Source organism: Giraffa tippelskirchi, chromosome 4, assembly GCF_054371585.1.
Source record: "Giraffa tippelskirchi isolate mGirTip1 chromosome 4, T2T-mGirTip1v1.2.pri, whole genome shotgun sequence".
NCBI classification, from domain to species: domain Eukaryota; kingdom Metazoa; phylum Chordata; class Mammalia; order Artiodactyla; family Giraffidae; genus Giraffa; species Giraffa tippelskirchi.
In genome coordinates, this window is record NC_137278.1 from 82,220,228 (window position 1) to 82,244,315 (window position 24,088).

Genomic DNA, 24,088 nt, shown 5'->3' on the forward strand with positions numbered 1-24,088 from the left:
CACCCCGTACAGGAAGTACGTCGCTCGGCCTAGCGGAAGAAAGCTACGGGTCTTGCGCGCGTGCTTCGCTTGCTATGGCGGCAGCCGAGAAACGTTTGGAGTTTTATGCCAAGCGGCCCTGGGGCCCGGAGAAAGGGCTAGAAGATCCAGACGAAGACGAAGAGGATGATAACGATGAAACCGAGGATGCGTTCTCCCTTCAGGAAGTGTTGCGGCTCGGAGGCACCAAGGTAATGGCCTCGGGCTCCCGAAGAAAGGAGACGCTCGTGGAGTGGTCGCGAGCGGAATTGCCCCGCGAGTGGCGGGTCAAGTGGCCCAGCAGCCCCCGAGCTGCGGAGCGGGAGGGCGTCGCGGACTCAGACGCCAGCTTCGAAATGTACTCTGCGCGTTTCCTGCAGTTCTTTCCCATAATATTGCAAGAAAAATGTCGTTTAGAATTGAACTTTTTTTGCCCTGTCTTTTCTTAAAATGTAGGTGATCTTCTGTTTTTATTGATGTAGTATATAAATGGCACTCCATCATGTCGGAGAGGACTGACTGTTATTGTTGTTCCGACCTCTTGACATCCGTGTTTGGGATCGCACTGGTATTAGAATTTTAACTTAAGTACACACACCTGCTCACTTTACGCTCGATAATCTTTCTGCGCTCTTGGAATTTACATATTAATGAAACTAACCAAACTTTGGAATACACAGTATATCAAACGCTGAGTAGAGTTATGACGAAAGCTAAAACGAGGGAGGATAATGAGTGGGAAAGGGCGTTACAGTTTTAAACTAGGTGATTGGGGAATCCACCACTGAGGTGTTTGAGCAGAAAACTGGAGGGAAGAAAAGAGGGAGCCCTTTTGGTTTTGTTGTCCCAGGAACAGTAAAATAGTGCAGCTGAGGTCAAGTGAGGTGAGAGAAGAGCGGTAAGAAATGAGGTCAGAGACATAAGAGGATGGGCTTAACGCTCTCATTTCATGGAAAACCTTTAGAAGATTTGGAGCAAATATGTGACAGTTTGGCTTTGTATTAATTGTTTTGAAGGTAGACTTTCTGGGCAGTGTGGGAAGGGGGCGGAGTGGGGTCAGCGATTGGAGGCAGGAGAAATGCACTGTTCCTGGGCAGACTGACAGTTTGATCTGTACTTGGGTTGCATTTTAAAGGAGCAAGTGCATAATGAATGGTCTTCTTTCCCACTTTAATCTCCAGCCATGCAGTTTCCCTTTCAGGAAGCAATCATTTTAGTGTCTTTTATATTTTTCAAACAAATACACACACCCCTGTATTTGTTATTTTTTACACAAAAGGTATAGTATATTTATACTATTTTTAGACTTTTTTTTTTTTGCTGTTTCAGAAATGCTTCCATATCAGTATATAAAGTTCTGTCATTGGTTTTATGTCAGCATAAATCATTCTTAATTTATCTAGCCAGCCATTTATTGTGGATATTTGTCAGTCTTTTGCCATTTTAAATAATGCTTCAGTAAATAGCCTTGAATATGTATATCTTTCCCCACATTAGTAAGTGGATGTATATACACCTAAATTTATAGAAATGGAACTGCTAAGTCAAAGAATGTATGTCAGATATTTTAATTGAAGTTGGCAAATTGCTTTCCATAAAGAACTTCCATCAGCCATATGGGAAAGTGCTTTTTTTCCTTCACCCTCTCCCCAGCACCAACTGTCTTATTATCATCTATGCTTGTCTGACATATTTAAGAATGGATATATCATTGTGATTTTAGTTTGGACTTCTTTAAATGTGAGTGAGGTTGAGCATCTTTTCATATTTTGAAAGAACCTCTTCTTTTTTCTATGAACCATTTGTTTATATACTTGCACATCTTTCTGTTGAATTGTCACTTCCTTAACTGATGCGTGGGAACTTCTATATTAAATATTAAGCCAGATTACTTTGATGTGAGTTGCCAGTTACTGTTTTTTTCCAACTTTATCTGTCTTCTGATTTTTGTATATGTTTTGTGTGTATGAGAGAATGGTAATAAATTTATCCATTCTTTTCCATATGGGACCTGAGTTTTATGTCATATTTAGAATTTTTCCCTACCCTGGCTTTTTTTTTTTTTCCTTATGTTGTGCTTTCTCCTGTTACTCTACGGTTTTTCACATTTAAATTTTTTTTTTTTTTTGGCTGTGTCACTTGACCTGCAGGGTCTTAGTTCCCTGACCAGGGTTTGAACCTGGGCCCAAGGCAGTGAAAGCGCAGAGTCCTAACCACTGGACTGCCAGAGAATTCCCTTTGCATTTAAATCTTTGCTTTATCAAGTACTTTGGGTGTAGAAGGGAGCCCAGGCAATACTATGATAACTCAGTTTCACGGATAACTGATTTCAGCAATATAAATATCGTTAACTTTTGAAGTTTAAACTATTAGATTTGTAATTTATTTTTAACTTTTCATATGTTTCTATGCAGCAAGATTATCTTATGCTGGCTGCTTTGGATGAGAATGAGGAAGTTGTGGATGGAGGCAAAAAAGGAGCAGTTGATGATCTTCAGCAAGGTGAATTGGAAGCATTTATTCAGAATCTTAGTTTGGCCAAGTACACAAAAGCTTTCTTAATTGAAGAAGATCAACCAGCTAAAAAAGAAGATGCCAGCAAGAAGGAAGCAAGAGTATCTAAAGTAGATAGTAAAAAGCAAAAGGCAGCAGAAAGTGAAAGTAAGGGGAAAAATACGAAGAGGCCAGAACAGCATTCTGATGAGAACAACAGTGCCATTACAAAAGCAAAGAAAGATAAGCAACAGGACATCTTTGAATTTTTTGAGAGACAGACATTGTTACTTAAGTCTGGCGGCAAATGGTATGATCTGGAGTATAGCAATGAATATTGTTTGGAACCCCAGCCTCGGGATGTTGTGTCTAAGTACAAAGCCTTGGCTCAGAAGTTGTATGAACATGAAATCAATTTATTCAAAAATAAGACGAATAACCAAAAGGGAGCCTCTTCTACCTGGATGAAGGCGATTGTATCATCAGGGACTCTAGGTGACAGAATGGCAGCCATGATTCTTCTTATTCAGGATGATGCTATTCACACACTCCAGTTTGTGGAAACTCTCGTGAACCTTGTTAAAAAGAAGGGCAGCAAACAGCAGTGCCTCATGGCTTTGGATACCTTCAAAGAGTTACTCATTACAGACCTTTTGCCAGATAATCGAAAGCTACGGGTTTTCAGCCAGCATCCTTTCAACAAACTAGAGCAGTTGTCCAGTGGCAACAGGGACTCCAGAGACAGAAGACTCATATTATGGTATTTTGAACACCAGCTGAAACACTTAGTGGCTGAATTTGTGCAAGTCGTAGAAACTTTAAGTCATGATTCATTAGTAACCACCAAAACTCGAGCCCTCGTGGTGGCTCACGAGCTTCTTTGTAACAAACCTGAGGAAGAAAAGGCCTTTCTTGTGCAGGTGGTAAATAAACTGGGAGATCCTCAGAACAGAATAGCCACCAAAGCCTCCCATCTGTTGGAGACACTGCTTTGTAAACATCCCAACATGAAAGGAGTTGTGTGTGGTGAAGTAGAGAGACTGCTGTTCCGCTCAAATATCAGCGCCAAAGCCCAGTATTATGCAATTTGCTTTTTAAATCAAATGGTCCTCTCTCATGAAGAAAGTGAACTAGCTAACAAATTAATAACTCTTTATTTTTGTTTTTTTCGGACTTGCATCAAGAAAAAAGATCTTGAATCAAAAATGCTCAGTGCCCTTTTAACAGGAGTGAATAGGGCATACCCCTATGCCCAGACTGGTGATGACAAAGTGAGGGAACAGGTTGATACGCTGTTCAAAGTGCTGCATGTTGTGAATTTTAATACCAGTGTGCAGGCTTTAATGTTACTCTTCCAAGTCATGAATTCTCAGCAGACAATATCAGATAGATATTATGCAGCGTTATATCGGTAAGTACTTGGCATTGTAATAATACGTGAATGAGAAATAGTATACTGCAGTGCCCCTCTAGGGGGCAGTAGAAAGAAAGTAGGGTTTTTGGCACCCCTCGGTAACTTGCTCTTCACCAGCTTTTGAGTCACTTAATCTTTAGTTCCCTGTTGGGCATCTGTATTAATATGCTTTGAATATGTCATTTATTATTATTTTGTTTTGAAAAGTCCCCATCGTTGATCCTATATTTCTTTCCTCCTGTCCTTCACACTGCCATTTAGTTGTTCATTCAACAAGAACATTTTGAGTGTCAACTATGTGCTGGGTACTATTGAAGAACTCAGGATATAGCACAGTAAACAAAATTCCCACCTCTAAAACACTTTCATTCATGTTGAGGAAGACAAATAAATGGTAAACAAAGTTTTTACATAGGAAGGTTGAGGAGGAGCATTGCATTTTGGGAATATTTTTTAAAATATCAGTATTAAGATTTTGGTACTAGAATTGCTGAATTTGCAACTGTCCTGCCGTGTACCCATTCAGGGCAGATATTTTGAAGTTTGTGTACTTGGGAACTATTGAAGTACAACAAACTATGTATTTCTAATTCATGTTTCTAGTTTTACATACATACATCTTGCAAGAAAAATAATACAGTGGTTAGTATCTTAGATCTAAGCCTAGATATGAGTCCTGTAGTTTATCCAAAGGACAAATTACTTTAATTTTCATTAAAGCCCTGTTGGAAAACATGATTGAGCCTATTGTACTGTGCTTTTTTTTGTCTGTAAAATGAAAAGGAAAACACCTATCTCATAGGGTTTTTATTGAAGATTATGAAACTTCCCCACAGCTACACAGCTAAACAATGACAGAACTGAGGTTTTAATAAGATTAATGAGTTAATGTATTTTTTAATTAATTTATCTTTTTATTGAAGGATAATTGCTTTACAGGATAGTGTTGGTTTCTGCCAAACATCAACATGAATCAGCCATAGTGAGTTAATGTATTTGTAAACCCATGTAATCGTCAGTGTATGCTGTGCTTTTAACACAGCCCAACACAGTTCAGTGCTCTGTAAGTGCTGGCTGCTATCATTATTACTCATTTACATTTCTTCAGCTTAATCCTTTTACAAGCTCTCTAGTCTGTGAGGTGCAATAATTTGTGCAAGGTCACACAGACAGCATGAGGTCAACTTAGGTGGCAAATCCAGGCCTAGTGACTTGAAGTTCATGGTGTTTCATGGTACTGATTGTGCTGATAACACTAAAAAAGATCTCAGAATTCTTTCCATAATTCTTAAGTCTAAGTGCTCTAGCCCTAATTCCCTGGTGGTCCAATGGTTTGGTCTCAGCACTTTCACTGCTGTGGCCCAAGTTCAACCTCTGGTTGGAGAATTAGGATCCTGTAAGCCATGAGGCACAGCCAGAAATGAAAAATTAAAAAAAAATTTTAAGTAATAAATCCTTAATTTTTTAGTTTGGAAAGACTTCCAAGGCTGAAAATGTAGAGGTTTCAGGGCTAGGTTCTTTAGCAACTTTTGAGGGTCATAAGAATTTCTAGTTTTTAGAAAGTTTGGAATCTATTGGAAAATGTATTTTTCTAATATCCATTTAACATCTCAGTGTTGAACACAACAGTCTAACATGTTTGAGGAGTGCATTCTTAAACTCTTCAAATTATTGCTTGCCGAGAGATCTCACAGATGGATTTCTTGAAAGGCCTTTTAAGGTTTTTTAAAGTAATTATTTTCTCTTGATTTTACAGAAAATACTTTAAATAAAAATTCCCTGCTATTAATTGAGGGATAAAAGAAATGAAGAAATGATTTGGTTTACAAAAACATAATCTATCAAAAACTTAAGGAACATATTCTCTGTCAAATGGTGGATACACATCTCTATAAATTCTCAAATGTTTTTATTGACGTGTAATGGAACTTATTAAAAATGAGTGGCAGAATGGATGGGAGTGTTGAAAATTTTAAATGAGAAAAAAGTGGAATATCAAAGTTTATTTGGGAAATTCTCAGGCAGTCAGTGATTAGGACTCTGCACTTCCACTCAGGGGGCCCCAGGTTCCATTCCTTGTCAGGGAAGTACCCTCATGCCATGTGGTACAGCCAAGAATAAAAAATTATTTGAATAACATTGACTGTCTCAGAACATCGCCAGTAGGTACTAGAATTGTGGAATTGACAAAATGGGGAAAACTAGATAGGTGAAGAATACGAAAATATGCTTCACAAGGTTAAATATTTTCATTTCTAGTGTTAGTAAAAAAAGATAAAGTGCTTAGAACAAAGTGATGATTCCGCTTTTGGAGTGGATATCTGGAGGATTGTGTTTATTCTGGGTTTCCTAATATCTGGGGGTCCAGACCAATTGGAGCATCTGTAGGATTCAGCAAACAGGATAAAAAGAGAATTTAAAAGTTATATGAGATAATAGTTCAGCAGCCTGCCAAGAGAGACAATGGGGGAGAGAAGGACAAATAATAGCTATAGTAAAGGGTCAGGTATTTGAAAGGCTGTAAAAATATAATTAGGTTACTTTGTTGTGGGTTTTTAACCAAATTATTGACCCATAAAATTGTATATGTTTAAAGCACACAAAGTGAAGATTTGATACATGTATACATTGTGATGTTTACCATTTTCAAGTTCATTAACACCTCCATTACTTCATGTACTTACACAGTTACTCCTTGGAGGGGTTAGAGTGCTAAAGATCTGTTCTCAGCAAATTTCAAGTATACAGTACAGTATCATTAAATACTTACCATGAAGCTGGAAGTTTGCACCCCTTGACCAACATCTCCCTATTCCCTACTCCCCACCCCTACCCCTGGCAACTACCAGTCTGTTCTCTGTTTTCTATGAATTTGATTATTTGTTTTTTTAAGATTCTATTTATACATGAAATCAGAGTAGTTGTCTTTATGACTTACTTCAGCAAGCATAATGTTCTCCAGGTTTATACATGTCACAAGTGGGACCTCCTTCTTTCTCATGGCTGAATAATAATCCATTGTGTGTATATAACATATCTTCATCATCCATTCATCGCTAACACATACGCAGGTTGTTTCCATACTTCAGCTATTGTGAATGATACAGTGAACGTGGGAGTGCAGATATCCCTTGACAGACTGATTTCATTTCCTTAGGTATATGCCCAGAAGTGGAATTGCTGGTTTATATGGTAGTTCTATTTTTAATTTGTTGAGGAACTGCCTTACGGCTTTCCATAATGGTTGTGCCAATTTATATTCCTACCACCAGTGTATATGGATTCCATTTTTTCCATGTCCTTTTCAATGTTATGTCTTGCCGTTTTTATAATAGCCATCCTAACGGGTGTGAGTTGGTATCTCAATGTGGTTTTGATTACCCTAATGGTTAGTGGTGTTGAGCACCTGTTTCATGTACTTTTCAGCCATTTGTATGTCTTTGGAAAAATGTCTATTCAGATCCTTTGCCCATTTTTTTAGTTGGATTTTTTGGGAGATTTTTGCTGTTAAATTATATGAGGTTCCTTACGTGTTTTTTATATTAACCCTTTATCAGAGATTGGATCTTCCTGGTAGCTCAAATGGTAAAGAATCTGCCTGCAATGCAGAGCCCCAGGTTTGATCCCTGGGTCGGGAAGATCCTCTGGAGAAGGGAATGGCAACCCACTCCAGTATTCTTGCCTGGAGAATCCCATAGACAGAGGAGCCTGGCAGACTACAGTCCATGGGGTTGCAAAGAGTTGGACACGACTGAGCAACTAATACTACTACTTTATCAGATACATGGTTTGCAAATATTTCCTCCCATTCCATAGGTTGCCTTTTCAATGTGTTGATGGTTTCCTTTGTTGTGAAGAAGTGTTTTAGTTTGATGTGGTCCCACTAGTTTATTTTTGTGTTGCATCAGAAGGCAATAGTAAAATTAATAGTTAGAAATTACACATTAGATTTCAGCTGTGGATAAAGAAGGTGTTTTCTGGCAAAAATGAGTTGTCCAAAATTGGATTGTATTCCTAGTGAGAGACTGAGCAATCTGCGGTTACAAGATATACTGAACAACCACTTGCCATATTATGAACCATTTGTTGATTCAGCAAACATTCGAGTGCTTATTAAATGCAAGGCACTAGGGTTACAGCAGTGAATAACAGGCACAGTCCCTGTTCCATTGGACTTTGAGGGAGAAAAATAAAGGCAACAAAATGTGTTAAACTATAAAGAACATAAACATGGGACCAAGAATAATGAAGGAATCTATTTATGTGCAGACAGTTGGAGAAGAGCATTCTGGGCAGAGAGAATAGTGTGTATAGGAGGGATTTATACAGTTAGTACATTCAACTAGAGAGTCTCACAGTTCAGTTTTCTATGCATGTACGGTCTTCGCCAGAACTGTGTGGAGGCAGCCTCTGGTCACCCAGCTAGTAGGTAGTGATGCAAGGATAAGAACCTTGGTCTAGTCCACTGCTTTCAAAGGGCAGTTTTCATTGTTTGGTTTTCGATTAGCCTTCCATGAACAGTTCTGTATCTATATGAAAATTATACTGTTAGGGATGTGCCCTGTTAGTCTAGAGAATGGAAAACCACTTGGAAAAGAGAAACCCCAAAAAAGTTTCCTGCTCCTGGGAATTTTTTCCCTCTGTTACTATCATCATTCTGTTCTGGTTATTCACTTCCATTTTAGGACAGAAATGATCTCTTGTTCTAAAATAAATGGGAAGGCTATCCCTAACTAAGATGAGGATATTTATTAGTTGCTGGGTTTGGGGATGTTTTATAAATAAACATGTGATCTTGTTTCTGTTTTGCAGGAAGATGCTGGATCCAGGGTTGATGTTGTGTTCTAAGCAAGCCATGTTTCTTAACCTTGTCTACAAGTCTCTGAAAGCTGACATTGTGTTGCGGAGGGTGAAGGCTTTTGTGAAGAGGTTACTTCAAGTGACTTGTGAACAGATGCCGCCATTTATATGTGGAGCTTTGTATCTTGTATCTGAGATCCTTAAAGCAAAACCAGGTTTAAGAAGTCAACTGGATGATCATCCGGTATATTTTACAACTGCTTTTTAAATCGAGTGGGTTCTGAACTATATTTGATATTTTTCTTTGCTTTGATGACAGTAACATACTCAGCTCTCTGGAGCATGTAGAGTGTGAGTCCTGGAATCAGACTGACCAGGATTTTAGTCCCTGGTGTGCAGTTAACTAGGTGGGCATATTGCTTGACCCTTAGCTGGTAACAAACTACCATAAAGTGGGATTCCGCGATGCTGTGAGAAATTGATGGCAGGAGAAGGGGGCAACAGAGGATAAGATGGTTAGATCGCATCACTGACTCAATGGACATGAGTTTGACCAAACTTTGGGAGATAATGAAGGACAGGGAAGCTTGGCATGCTGCAGTCAATGGGGTTACAAAGAGTTGGACAGGACTTAGCCACTGAACAACAACAACATGGAGGGTTTAGAACTAGTAGGTCTCTTAAACCTGTCTCCTCAGTTGTGAAATGGACATAATATCACCTGCCTTATACGTTGTTTATTTATAACAAGTCAAAAATTTATTTGAGGGCTGAATGCTTTCAAAGTCTCATGGATTCTTGATTCAAAACTTTATTCCATTTAGCAATAAGAATATGGTCTCCTCTCATCTAAATTTCATTTTTGGAACTTTCATGTTTCATCAGAATTGCAATAAGTGAGTCTTCTTCAAAACCACCTCACATAATTGAATATGGACTTCCAGTTGATTAAACCAGATTTTTTTTAGGAGTCTGATGAGGAAGAAAATTTTATTGACATAGCAGATGATGAAGAAGCAGAAAAATTCACTGATGCAGATAAAGAAACAGATACTGTGGAAAAAGTTGAGACAGAAGAAACTGAGGCTGAAAGTCATGTGGGAACCAAGAAGGTGGAGTCTGCCTCTTGGGTGCACTTTGATAATTTAAAAGGTGAGTTTCTAAAACCTTTAAATTTTTCTCTTGAATCTTTGGATTCCCCTTTGATCTTAATAGAAATTAACATTATGCACTTTGGAAGTTCTCAATATTGTTTTCTTTTAGATGGGAGCTCTCTTTACCAGGTATATTTAGGATCTTAGAACTAAAATTTCTAACATAATGAATCATTCATTTACTTATGAACAGTACTACAGATAATAAGTAGCTTACTCAGTAATGAATCTGCCTGCAATGCAGGAGACCCAGGTTTGATTCCTGGGTTGGGAAGATCCCCTGGAGAAGGAAATGGCAACCCACCCTAGTATTCTTGCCTGGAGAATCCCATAAAAAGAGAGCCTGGCAGACTACAGTCCATAGGGTTGCAGGAGTCAGACACAACTTAGCGTCTAAACCACAGATAATAAGTACATATTTTTAAATAATTTAAATCTTAGAAATTAAAGGAGATAACTTTTAGAGCTGTGAAGATTTAGTGAGAAAACTGTGGCCATGTTAAATGCACAATAGATCTCTTTTTCTTCAGCTGTAAATGTAGTCAGTTTTCACCTTTGAACGAGTTTAGTTTCTTGATCTTTATCTGTGCATGTAAAGGGTTCCTGCATGAAACATGAAAACAACACATGTGTATACAACATATATGATAACAACACGTGTATACAAAAGTTTGACTTGTAAACAAAAGTATTTGTTACATATTATGAAGTATAAATGGAGAAGGAAATGGCAACCCACTCCAGTATTCTTGCCTGGAGAATCCCATGGACAAAGGAGCCTGGCGGGCTGCAGTCCATGGGGTCGCAAAGAGTCGGACACGACTGAGCGACTAACACACACATAAAGTATAAAACTTGTGGTTATTTTGTTTGAGCATCATATTTACCTTCTGTAGTTCTTTAAAGTAATGTTTGAGAATTGAAAACTCTTTGGTATATTGGGTTGGCCAAAAAGTTCCTTTGAGTTTTTCCATACAATGTTGCAGAAAAAGTGGAAGGAACCTTTTGGCCAACTCAAATAGAAACTTAGGAGTTCCATACACACATCAACTGAATTGAATCTATTAATAGACTATTAGAGCCAAAAGAAATTGTAAAAATGCAGCCTCTTCATTTAAGGCTAAAAGAAAAACACACTAGCCTTGAGGATCAAGAAAGGTGCCAGCTGTTTACAATAGCTATGACATGGAAGTAACCTAGACGTCCATCGGCAAATGAATGGATAAGGAAGTATTAACAATGGAGTATTGAAAAGAACACATTTGAGTCAGTTCTAATGAGGTGGATGAAACTGGAGCCTGTTATACATGTATGAGTGACATTCGATACAGAAACACCAGTACAGTGTATTAACGCATATATATGGAATTGAGAAAGATGGTAACGATGACCCTATATGCAAAGCAGCAAAAGAGACAGAGGTGTGAAGAACAGACTTTTGGACTGTGTGGGAGAAGGCGAGGGTGGGATGATATGAGAGAATAACATTGAAACATGTATATTATCATATGTAAAATAGAGGACCAGTGCAAGTTCGATGCATGAAGCAGGGCACTGAAAGCCAGTGCTCTGGGACAACCCAGAGGGATGGGGTTGGGAGGGAGGTAGGAAGGGGGTTCAGCATGTGCATGGGGACACATGTGCACCCATGGCTGATTCATGTCAGTGTATAGCAAAAACCACCACAAGATTGTAAAGTAATTATCCTTCAATTAAAATACATATTAAAAAAAGTTGCCAGACCCATTTCTTCAAACTTGTGGAACTCTTGGTCAGAGTAGTTCACCTGTCTTAACCTTAGTTAGCATGTGAAGTGGTAGCCACCAGGAAAGTTGTTTTTTAAAGAATCCATCAGAAGGCTAACCTGGGAATAATCCTTTAGAAAGATGATGAGTATGTACATTGTGAAGTAGACAGTTCCTTCTGTGTTCTGAAGTTTCCTTGTTGTAAATTTTGTAATGCGCAGTTGCTGAAAACATGAAGAAGATAGTATAAAACCTATTCCAAGTGAGATTTACTTCTAGGCATAATTTTATGACAAATATTCACTGCACTCTAAAGTTCCAAAAGAATTTAGACCTGTTTCATTTTCAGGTCCTTTGTCATCTTAACTCTTAGGATCTAATTGCCCTAAAAGAAATGGGAAGGGGAGCTTTTAGTAGTTGGGATAAACATACTGCCTGGTTTATTCAAAAGCAGATGCTACCTTAGGTACCAGTTCTGGTGGGCTTGGAGTTTTTGATCTAGGTAGGATGCCCAGTTAACTAAGAGTGCTGTCTCTGACAGCATTAATCCTGGTGGGTTACTGACCTCTTTGGCAAGGAGTAGGGCATTTGAGAAATACTCTATTTTTGTTCACAGGTGGCAAACGGTTAAACACATATGATCCATTCAGTAGGAACCCTTTGTACTGTGGAGCTGAAAATACAAGTCTTTGGGAACTCAAAAAGGTAAAATAATGCCAAATTGTCTCTTAATTCATCTGTGCCATATGTTTGCCCCCATGGATTTAAGTTTCTTTTCCATTTTTCTTGTAAGTGATAAATAGAGGAGTTATTTAGAAATTATTCAGCATAAGAAAGCAATATGAAGTATGTCACCTGGCTGTAATGCCTGTAATAAACATTAAATTTACACATTTCTGCATTCACGTGTAGAAAGTCTTAAATAATGTGCGTGCAAAATAAGGATATTATTCATGGCTATATAAATAAATTTTGCTTTTTGTAAGTATGCTATTGTATATAATGGCTCTTTAAAATGGATACATTTTGCTTTATGCATTGGATACCTCAGGGCTTCCCTGGTGGCTTGGTGGTGAACCTGCCTGCCAATGCAAGAGATGTGGGTCCGATCCCTGGGCTGGGAAGATTCCATGGACAGAGGAGACTGGCGGGCTACAGTCCATGGGATCACAAAGAGTTGGACACAACTTAGCGACCATATTACAGCAATTGGGTACCTCTGAAAAATTTTGTGGTAGTAGAACTGTTTGCAAGCAAAGTTACCTTGTAAATATGTAAGAGGAACTCATTTCTAATAACCTTTCTGGGGTTTTGCTAACGCAAGTGTCTTCCTATGCAGATTCCTGTGGGTCCCTGACACCTTGTTAGCGAGTCTGCAAGGTCACAACTACTTTGAAAGTGATACCAAGATATTTTTGCCTTTGTCACCGCTGATGGTGCACTGATGGTATTAAAGAAATGACGGCTAAACTGCTGGTGACTTGAGCAGAAATGAAAACAGTAGCACCAAGCTGTACTCATGGCCATTATATTCTTCATTGCCATATACTTGGAAGGGAGGAGGAAAGCCAGTATCACATAAGTATGATGAAGCAAGGAAAATTGTTGATTTTTATCTTAACCCCAAAGTACATAAATATGAGAGTTTTCTCACATCTCAAGGAAAAGTGCCTGTGTAGTTGTTGGAAATGCAGCTAGCTACTTTTTTCATGAAAGACTGGCTGACAGACAGACTGGTCATTCACACTTTTGTATTTGGGAGATATTTTCTTGAAAATGAATGAAGTAAATCTTTTACTTCAAATGAAACAGCTGACAGTATCTATTGTCAATAATGAAATTCAAGCTTTGGTTAAAATTTTAGAACTCCTATAACCACCATCTTAAGCTTAACAGTTTCTTGGTATCTTTTCTAATGAAATCCATGGTGATACTATGGTTTTTGTGATGTTTAATTAAATGTGACCAACTTTTGAAGAATTGCATAATTCACAAAATCAGTATCTTATAAATGACCAATGCACAGTGTTAAAAGTCAAGCATGGATAAAAGATTCATTCACTGTAGACTAGTTAATTTTAAGTAGCAAATACCAAAAGTTGATAGGATTTCAGACTCCATATTGCAGCTTATCTTTGGTATAGTATCAAAGGAAAAAAATCCACATTTATGTGAAAGACTATTGGTTAATCCCCCATTTTTTCCATCTGTATACCTGTGTGAGGCCAAATTTCCTAAATACACTTCAGCTAAAATAACATGGAATACAGAAGTAGATATGAGAATCTGCTGTCTTCTGTTAAACCAGACATTAGATTTGCAAAGCTGTAAAATAATGCTACTCTTACCACTAATGTTTATTTGTTCTGAAAAAGTTACTTTTCATTCTACATGTTATTAGTATTTATATTAATATATAATAGGTTTATTATTAATTTTAAATGAACTATAAGTGTTCACATTTTTTCTGTTGTAATTTCTAATAAAGTAAGTATCAGTCCAACCAGTCCATCCTAAAGGAGATCAGTCCTGAGTGTTCATTGGAAGGACTGATGTTGAAGCTGAAACTCCCAATACTCTGGCCACCTGATGTGAAGAGCTGCCTCATTTGAAAAGACCCTGATGCTGGGAAAGATTGAGGGCGGGAGGAGAAGGGGACGACAGAGGATGAGATGGTTGGATGGCATCACCAACTCGATGGACATGAGTTTGGGTAAACTCCAGGAGTTGGTGATGGACAGGGAGGCCTGGCGTGCTGTCGTTCATGGGGTCGCCAAGGGTCAGACACAACTGAGCCACTGAACTGAAGTATCAGTAGGTATATCCCACTTAAATCACAGAAGCTCTTGAGGTCCTTGATTTTTAAGTATACAAAGTGTTCCTGAGACCAGAATTTTGAGACTCACTCTTCTGATGTATTGGCTTCAGTTTCAATTTGGGGGATTTTCTTAAATAACCTGCAGTTTTGGTAGGAGTTGACCTTACTTCACATATTTCTTTCCAGCTATCTGAGCATTTTCATCCTTCTGTGGCCCTTTTTGCAAAGACTATTCTTCAGGTAAGTCTCAAATATTCAGAAGACAAATTAAAAGAAAATAAGTAATCCTGTTTGAAGTAGTCAGTAACTGGTCAGTGTTTTCTTTACTAGATAGAATTGTGTATGTTTTTCTGCTGTTGTAAAGGAGCAATGACTTGTTTGATACAGAGCAACAGATAATTCCTCCCACTCGGAGATGAGTGGAAATACATGGATGTTATAGAACCACAACAGTTATTTATTACATCCTGATTATTTACTGCTCCTGGAGAAAGGCTACCCTCCCCTTTCCCTTTTGCCATGTTTGTCACTCATTTGATTCCTGTTTAATGGTTAGATAACCTACAGTATTAATACTGTTTGCCTATTCATAAAATCAGCAATGCACTATAGAATATGTATGACTGTGTACTTAATTTCTTCAAGGAAAGAATAATGTGCATGAGAGGGATATTTGAAGGGTATTTTATTGCACATTTGTGGCTTTGAAGCAATGTAGTAGATGCTTGTGTTTTTCTTGTTTCTTTTCTGTGTGGGTGTGTGTGTGTGTGTATATATATTTTAAGTTAAGTTCTTAATTCCCTCCCCTCATCTTTCAGGGAAATTATATTGAGTATTCAGGGGATCCACTGCAGGATTTCACACTAATGAGGTTCTTGGATCGATTTGTATATCGAAATCCAAAGCCACATAAAGGCAAAGGTATACTTCTATTTGATGAACTTTTCAGTTTTCATTGTTGATATTTAATAAACAACATGAGCATATATAACTAGGTTTTACATTACAGTGTCTTGATTTTACATTTCAGAAAATACAAACAGTGTTGTGATGCAGCCAAAAAGAAAACATTTTATGAAGGATATTCGTAGTCTTGCTGGTAAGTATAAAGCCTGGATAGTTGAAACTGACAACAGTGTGAGTTAGTAGCACACAGATTGTGTTATTCTTTCCTCTGCTTATCAGAATAAAACCTAAGCACCAGAGATATTATCCATCTTTGTGTTCAAGAATGTATACATTTTCAAGTTTACTGTCACTGGGCCTTTTTTCTTTTTAATTACAAAACATTTCAAACATATCCAAAGTATATACACAAGTGGTATGATGGACCCTCCCCCCCGTCCACCCCACCCCACCCCACTCCTGTCACCATCACCCATCTTTTAACAGTTAACATGTTGCTATTCTTGAATCATCCATAGGTAAAACTATAGCTCTATCACTGACACCAACCCCACCCCCCATATATAATTATCTTTCATAGTTCAGACCATCTTAAGCTCTCTAATATGGGCTTGGCAGAATAGCTACAACAGATTTTTGTCTGTTATTTTAAATTTATTTCTACGGGTATTTAGTACTCATCTTGTGAATCTAATTCTCTTTGTATTCACAGAAGACATTTATTTACATACTAGATCCCAGTTCCTTTTTGTTCAGAGTCTAAGATTGAGTTACAACTTATAAATCATTTAATTTTAATTGACTTATCTCACAGAGGTCCAGAGACATAAGAAAATTTACCCAAAGTTAGGGTTGGATTTAGAGAAGCCAGATACCCTTTTTAATCAAGATGATTCTGAAAATTTTTATGCTGATAAGGAAACAGTAAAAGTCATTATTATTTTTTCTCTTGAAGTTTGGATCCTGGGTGCAGTTGGAGGACAAGAGAACCTTGCTCTTTCACTGTGATCCACTGTTGGCTACAAATGATTGTAGCCGATAAAATTTCACATGTTGGGTTTCCTCCACACAGACTTTTCCAGACTGTCCTTCACATTATAAGATGCCTTCTTTCCAACTTTCTTACATTTTGAGACTTTAGATTTATAGGTATTCTGTACTTAGTCTTAAAAGCTTGAAGAACACAAAAAGAATTACTTAAATTTTTTTAACTTGTTTTCCTAGTTAACAGTAAGGAGTTCCTTGCAAAAGAAGAAAGCCAGATACCAGTAGATGAAGTGTTTTTCTACAGGTAATATATGTAATATACTGGCTCACTGGTTCATTTGAAGAGCTATTAGATTTAAAATTTTTAGATTCCATAAATGCTTTGTTAACATAGGCCTGTCTTAGACAAATTAAAGGATATGTCAGTCCATTTTTGTTAGGGGAGTTTAGAAATGTTCAGTTTGCTAAATGTTAAGATATCTAAATGAAACTAAAACAAGTAAATTTGAGGGTTTTGTTTTTTAACAATTTAGCATGAATTTTAAGAATCTTGTGAAATTTAATCTTCAGTTTCTTTTTTTTTAGTATAATAGTTTTCTTAGAGGCTTAAATCTATATGAATTTAATATAATGATAAATTACTCATAAGTTATTTGTCTAAAACATGGCTCTAAGTAGAATTAGCAAAATTCATTGCACTACTATGGAGACAGGGCTTCCCAGGTGGTGCTAGTGGTAGAGAAACCCGCCTGCCAATGCCAGAGATGTAAGCGACATGGGTTCGATCCCTGAGTTGGGAAGATCCCCTGAAGGAAGGCATGGCAACCCACTCCAGTACTCTTGCCTAGAGAATCCCATGGACAGAGGAGCCTGGAGGGCCACAGTCCATAGGCTCACAAAGAGTCATACACAAGAGTCATACAGGAATGAAGTGACTTTTGCATTATGGAGAAAAGTCCTAAACCTACTATTAAGAGTATTACTACTAATGCCTTGTAATAACAGTAAAGGAACTGTTATCTCATCTGGGTGATTGGTTATTTTTGATTTCATTTGCTTTTTAAAACCATTTTGTGTTAAGAATTTTGAGGGTATGATCCCATCGGCAGAATGCTAAGTTTCATTGTACCTGATAGAAGAATAGGTTGAACTGATAAAATATTGAGATTAGAGGTCATGTAGAGCCAGTTTCTAACATTAGAATACTTGTACCATTTAGTATTGATACTAAAACAGCCTTTTACTGTGCCATTTAATCAAGATGACTTACGGTGTTTTTATGAAGAACCAAGCCTAAATCACTGAAATTTATTACCCTTCACATTTCAAAAGTTTCCAACTGTTTTGAATTTAAAACTTTTTTGTATAATACAAATTTTAGTCATTTATATGCCAGCTGAATTGACAGCTTTTACACTGCTTGTGGCATTGACCGTAAGTCTTTTGATGATCGTAGAACAGGCCCTTCCATAAAATCATCAAATATCAATGTATAACATGCATTTTATTTTAGGTATTATAAAAAAGTTGCTAGTGTTAAAGTGAAACAAAAACGGAACGAAGATGAAGAAAGTATAGAAGATGTGGACGATGAGGAATTTGAAGAGATGATTGGTAATTTGTTTACCTTTATAATCCACAGAGCTTGAAAATTTTTATTGAAATTTAGACTGAAGCAAAAATTGTGAAATTAGGTTTACATTGAGCTCACTTGTTGCATATTATATCACACCTACTAAAAATTAGCACTTAAAGCAGTTCTAATGGAGTAAAAACGACTGCAATTGCTAAATACTCTTTTGTTTGACATTTTCCCTCATTGCATAAAAGAACTGTAGAAAGAAGCTAAAATTAACCAGAACCCATTTAGTTTAGGGATTTAATTAAGGCCAGCATAGTACATGGATTTGTGTAGATTAATAAAATACCAGCAGTGTCAGATGTATATCATTTTGGTGTTTACTTATCACAAACAACAGTTATATTTGTTGATTTTGGTATAAGACATGTCTTATACCATGTGGATAAATTCGCCATGTGGATAAATTTACACATTAAGACATTTCTTGCTATATCTCACAATTTGTATATTGCTCTTTGGCAGACACATTTGAAGATGATAATTGTTTCACCTCTGGAAAGGATGACCTTGATTTCGCTAGGTAATAATGCTTTTCTTAAATTTTTTTTTTAAACTGTTTTTTCCCAGCATTTCTCAAATTACTGCCTTTCAGAACAGTGAAGCACAGGACTATGTGTTACACAGGAGAAAGGTATTGAATTTTGGGAAATAAATATTGGACTTTTATAATGCTTGTTAGTATGTTAAATAAAGGCTCTGAGCTGTCTGTAACTCTCCTTTGAATTCTGTTAATAGCCTAACACCCTGCTGGTCACCAAAACATACTTTAGAAAATAGAGTCCCCATTTACATTACAAATTGTTATTTTTTTTCAGCAACATGAAGAAGAAAGCAAAAGGAGCTAAGGATGACTCAGAAGATGAAGATTCAGAAGATGACAACCTTGATAATTTGGATGATGATGAAGTTTCCTTAGGAAGTATGAATGAAGAATTCGCTGAAATTGAGGAAGATGGAGGAACATTCATGGATGTGTTAGAGGATGAGAATGAGGGCATTCCGGGTAAACCTTTAAACAAACTTTTTGCCTCAGCAGAGGCTAGTTTTTCTCTTAAAGTTTTTTAATATTATTTCATATTCAGAGTTATACTCAAATCAGCCAGAAATTTAAAGAAGATCATCTTCCCGTCTCATTTGACACTGAAGTTTTTGGGTTTTTAAGCAATTGAGTTCTGTTTTGGACTTCTATTTTAATGAATATTGAGGCTGTCTGTGCTATTCCTTTTGACCTGTTATACTGCCTTTTAAAAATCCTGGATTGATAATTTGTAATAATGTTAAAGTTAATCTATATTCATCATAGTAGTTCTGCAGCAGTTTTTTTAACTGCTTAATAACAACAGGGTTTTTTTGGTTTTGGGAACAGAACTTGATGATGAAGTCAGACTCAAAGTCAATAATAAGAAAAACAAGAGAAAAGGTGCAAATGATTTTGACTTTGCTGGGTCATTTCAAGGTAAGAAAATGTATTTAGTCTCTTTTAAACCTAAGCACTGCATGTGAAAGCTATTGTTCATTATCATTTTGGGAAATTAACTGTTCTATTGGGTAATAAGTTTTATGAATTTTTAATATGTAAATATTATTGTTTTTCACATCCTCCAATTATTTTCTTTCCTGAATTCACTCCTCTCGTTTAAATACCTCTGGATCATCTTTTGATGAATGTTTAAACCTTCAATAATAACGTAAGCCCAGGATTTTCATAGACACCTGTTGCATTTTTCCTTTTCTCAACTCTTATCCTTCCCATCTGATCCATCTATTTAAAAACCCATGCTCTTTATTAACATCATTTTCTTTTTTTAATGAGAGCTGCCATGACAAAATGGCAGCTCAAAAATATGTAAAGAGTTTTTATTTCTGCTTATTTGTTCTCTAATATTTTTTAAAATATATCCTAACAGATTATGCCTTTTAGTGTAATACTTCTATGGTACTAATAAAAGGAAAAAAGCACTATATATATATATCAGATGATAATATTTTTTGATAAAATTGTAGAAAGCACTATAATAAATACAAATATTTTATTCTTTAATTTGTGGGTAAATTCACACACACCTACCTTTAAAAAAACAAAACAAAAACTTTGATTATAATGCCTCTTTATTTCTGCTTACTAGGACCATGGTACATTTGACCCTTAAATAACATGGGTTTAAACTGAATGGGTCTGCTGGTACAGGGATTTTTTTTTTCCCCAATAAACACATACTGCAGTACTACATGGTCCTCAGTTGGTTGAATCTGAGGATGCGGAAGGCTGACTGTAAAGTTATATTCTTGTTTTTGGCTGCATAGAGGTTGGTGCCCCTAACCTACACATTTTTCAAGGGTCAGCTATAAATGCTAATAAATAAAAATAGACCTGCAAAGTTTAAAATGCTTGACAATATTTTGTTAATATTAAATAACACAAAACTATTTTTGACAGTAAATATCGACAATAACTCTGGGTTGGTAGTAGTCCCTCAGAGACATTGATGCCTACAAAGTTTAAATACTGCTAACATCACATTTCTCTTAGATTTACCTGATGCATATTTACACCATAACGTGTTACCATTCAAATTTTGTCTTTCATTGAATGATAGAAGGTCACACTTGTAATAGTAGCATATGCCCATAAGGCAGTTTTCCTCAAAATCTCTCAGAAATGGTATGTTACTTTAAATCCTACTGAGCCTGTTGTATTAAAAGATGCTCTCTCACTGACCTTATTTTTAATAAAGTGCCATTTCAGAAGATATTAGCCTGAAAAGACATCAAATCTCAGTGGATAATAGTTTTGGCTATAGAGTAAAGGATATGTGACAGAATTATTTTTTAAAAAAGAAACAAAGGGATTTAAAAAGGAAAGAAAATGCAAACAGATGAATTGATGAGGGTGGAGGAATTCACCCTACATTTGCTAATGTTGGCTATTCTTAAGAATAAACAAATCTTTTAAAAAAAGAATAAACTTGAAGGAAGCAGTACAGCAGAGTACTTGCTAATTGAAGTTTTAGATATATGCCTGTAGGATGAATGAAAACCAAGACCTTTACTAATAGTATACAAGTGGAAATTTTAGCTTAGGAGAAAAATAGCATTATGCACAATTCTGAAATAATACACATTTCACCATGGAAGATGAAATGCTCTAGAAACTTTTATCAAAAATGGCTCTGGTATATACATGCAAAAACATGTACATGACTGTTCATAGCAGCAATGTTCATAATAGCCATAAAGTAGGAACAACCAAATGTCTGTTGAATATACAAGCAAAAAATAGAAGAAGTCCATATAATATTGTTCAGCAATAAAATGGAATGAAATATTGATACATGGTATAAGGTGAAGGAGCCTCAAAAATGTTTTGCTGGGAATTCCCTGGCGGTCCAGTAGTTAGGACTCTAGGCTTTCACTACCAGGGGCCTCAGTTAGATCCCTGGTCGGAAAACTACCACAAGCCACGCAGCACAGCCAGGGAAGAAAAAGTTATGCTAAGTAAAAGAGACCAGACACTGAAAACTACATACCACATGATCCCACTTATATGAAATAGCCAGAAAAAGCAAAGCCTTCCATGGAAGGGAGCATGTGACTGCAAATGGGCACCAGGGATTTTTAAGTGGCTCTGGTAGTACCAGAAACATTGACAATAGAGTTTGAATATTGTTTCAGGTAAAGTGAAAATGGGTAAAAGCAATACTTTTAGTTAATATAGTTTTAGATAATGATTTTAAATGTGAGTTAAAATGTAATAAATATTAATAAACTTATTTAAAAAACACTCACAGACATAGAAAACAGACTTGTGGTTACCAAAGAGGAAAGAAGTGGGGGATAAATAAGAAGAAACAAGGTCCTACTGTACAGCACAGAGTACTGTATATTCAATAGCTTGTAATAAACTGTAATGGACATGAAAAAATGTAACAAATATTAAAAATGTTTCATTATTTCTTCTGTTTTGAAAGGTTTATATATTTAGAATTATAGGGGAGGTTTTTTTTTTAAGAACAACTTTATTTCAAGTAGTAAACAAAACTCTAGTTATAACACAATAAACAAACCCTCCATCACTTCTTCACAGTTACTCCCAAGGAACAAAACCTCTGATTTAATTAGAATTTACAGTTAACCTTAAATATTTAAAATACATCCTTGTCAGTTTCAGAATTTTAATCTTGCCTGATACTTTGAAATAGGGCAAACTTTGATTGATGGTCAAATCTGAAAGACAAGAAGACACTATGGTCACCTGAACAGTTCTTTTAGGACATTAACTTAAAAAAATGCCGAATGCTAACTCAAGCTATTGTTCTGTCTTTAAATGCCAGCTGCCTGATGATGCTCATAGAAGATGATTATAACTGTGTGTTTTAAGCCAAATAAATATATATTAACAAAACTAATTGAAGATCTTATTTCTACAAAATTATTGGATTTACGATTTAATAATGTAGGCTTATACTTTTTTTTAGGACCGAGAAAAAAAAAGAAAAGAGACTTTGATGACTCCAACATATTTGTATCTGCTGAAGAGGTAAGGCTAATATATTGTTTAAGCCCTTAGCTGTTCTACGTTGTTTTTTAAGTTTTCTAATAAATGTATTCCCCGCGCGTGCTCCTCCCCCACCCCCACTCTTCTTTTTAAGTTTGGCCACCTATTGGATGAAAATATGGGATCCAAGTTTGATAACATTGGCATGAATGCCATGGCTAACAAAGATAATGCAAGTAAGTAACTTGAATTTTTATTGAGGTTTTAAAGTAGTCTTAAGTTATAATTTCTGAAGATCTAAATATTTTTGGAGGACCTTTTGATAGTAAGAAGGGAAAAATGATTCCTTACTTTTTTTTTTTAATGGAGGTAGGCTATTTTTATATAGTATAAATTTGCTAAGTAACTTTATAAATATTTTATACACCTTTTAGTTATTTCTGATATTGATAGTTAACTGGCTGCTCTTCTTTCACCAGTAAGTGTTCAGGGAAGAGAAAATCTTTAGAGCATTTGTTTCTTTCCTGTCCTAGTTGTTTATTTGTAAGTAAATCTTTGATGATAAATACAGAAGGAAAGCAACAAACAAGCAGGGGTTTGTGGAGCAGATGGGAAGTGACTATAGGCCATGGCAGACTGGAAGCTCCTGTCACTCAGGATGTTCTCTGGAGCCCCCAAGAATGTACAGTGTGCTCATCTTTCTTCTCCCCCCTCAAAGGTCTCAAACAGCTTAGATGGGAGGCTGAACGTGATGACTGGTTACACAACAGAGATGTGAAAAGCATCATCAAGAGGAAGAAAAATTTCAGAAAGAAGCCAAAAACCACTCAAAAAATTAAAAGACAAAGAAAATGAGTGTTTTCAAAGTAAATTAAAAGTAAAATTCCACTTACTCCTAATTTTTACTGCTCAGCCATTTTTCTTGATCTTGCTCTCTGATTCCATGAATTCCAGACTGTTCAATGGATTTGTAATAAACTATAAATAAAAATAGCTGTCATTTATAAAATCATGTAAAAGTGTTAAAATTAAACTATACTGAGAAAATCATGCTTTTCCCCCTTATTTCTGCACAGTAAAATGAAAAAGACGACAGGATACATATGTTGTGTGTAAGCTCTAGCATCTCAAATCTCTACTAATCCTTGTAATGAACACTATTAACTAAGCGTTACTTTATACCAGATACTGTTTGAAGTAATTACATAATGTTATCTTTTTTAATCCTTATAACAATTCATGAGATGGGCATTATTATCTCTACTTGATGGAGAAAGAAACAGCTCCAAGAAGGTAGCAAACCAGACATGAGTTTTGAGTTTTAAGCAGTGATTGGATTCCCATCACCCTCAGATAAGTCTCATTCCAAAGTCTACATTCTTAACCTACTGGAAGAATTAAGAATCCAGCCCATCACTGGGATTAACTCATTGGGTAACTGTCATGAGAATTTTCTCCACTGTGTTCTTCAAAAGGAATGAAAATAGAGATGAACAGTATTTTTGGAAACTGACATCAAAAAATTAAAAAGTGATTTAACCCTTAATTGGTCATAAATAATTTATAAAGGTTACCTGAAGAACTTGCTTTGAACATACTTAAGGAACATACTTTAA

General features: G+C 36.3%; 2 protein-coding genes across 6 annotated transcripts in view; one reads left to right on the forward strand and one right to left on the reverse strand.

The window, feature by feature from the left end:
- Positions 1–34: 34 nt before the first annotated feature.
- CEBPZ (CCAAT enhancer binding protein zeta) lies at positions 35–23,522 on the forward strand. 2 transcript variants are annotated; one of them, XM_081596199.1, is made up of 16 exons: positions 35–470; positions 2,433–3,922; positions 8,738–8,969; positions 9,694–9,877; positions 12,241–12,329; positions 14,629–14,682; positions 15,261–15,363; positions 15,473–15,541; positions 16,573–16,639; positions 17,849–17,949; positions 18,440–18,497; positions 18,793–18,980; positions 19,344–19,433; positions 22,453–22,514; positions 22,627–22,708; positions 23,191–23,522. In XM_081596199.1, the coding sequence occupies exons 2-16, from the start codon at positions 2,445–2,447 to the stop codon at positions 23,325–23,327; spliced, it is 2,994 nt and encodes a 997-aa protein (XP_081452325.1). In that variant the 5' UTR covers positions 35–470; positions 2,433–2,444; the 3' UTR covers positions 23,328–23,522. The 2 variants fall into 2 exon arrangements, with proteins under 2 accessions (XP_081452325.1, XP_081452323.1); XM_081596197.1 differs by having other exon boundaries at positions 35–230.
- Positions 21,974–24,088, reverse strand: part of CEBPZOS (CEBPZ opposite strand) — a 40,048-nt gene continuing 37,933 nt past the window's right edge. For all 4 annotated transcript variants that reach the window (XM_081596228.1, XM_081596227.1, XM_081596225.1 and 1 more), the window contains 2 exons: positions 23,366–23,450; positions 21,974–22,201 (listed from right to left, as the gene is read on the reverse strand). In XM_081596228.1, coding sequence (XP_081452354.1) covers positions 23,368–23,450 — 83 coding nt within the window. In that variant the 3' untranslated portion in view covers positions 21,974–22,201; positions 23,366–23,367. The remainder of the gene's footprint in view (positions 22,202–23,365; positions 23,451–24,088) is intronic.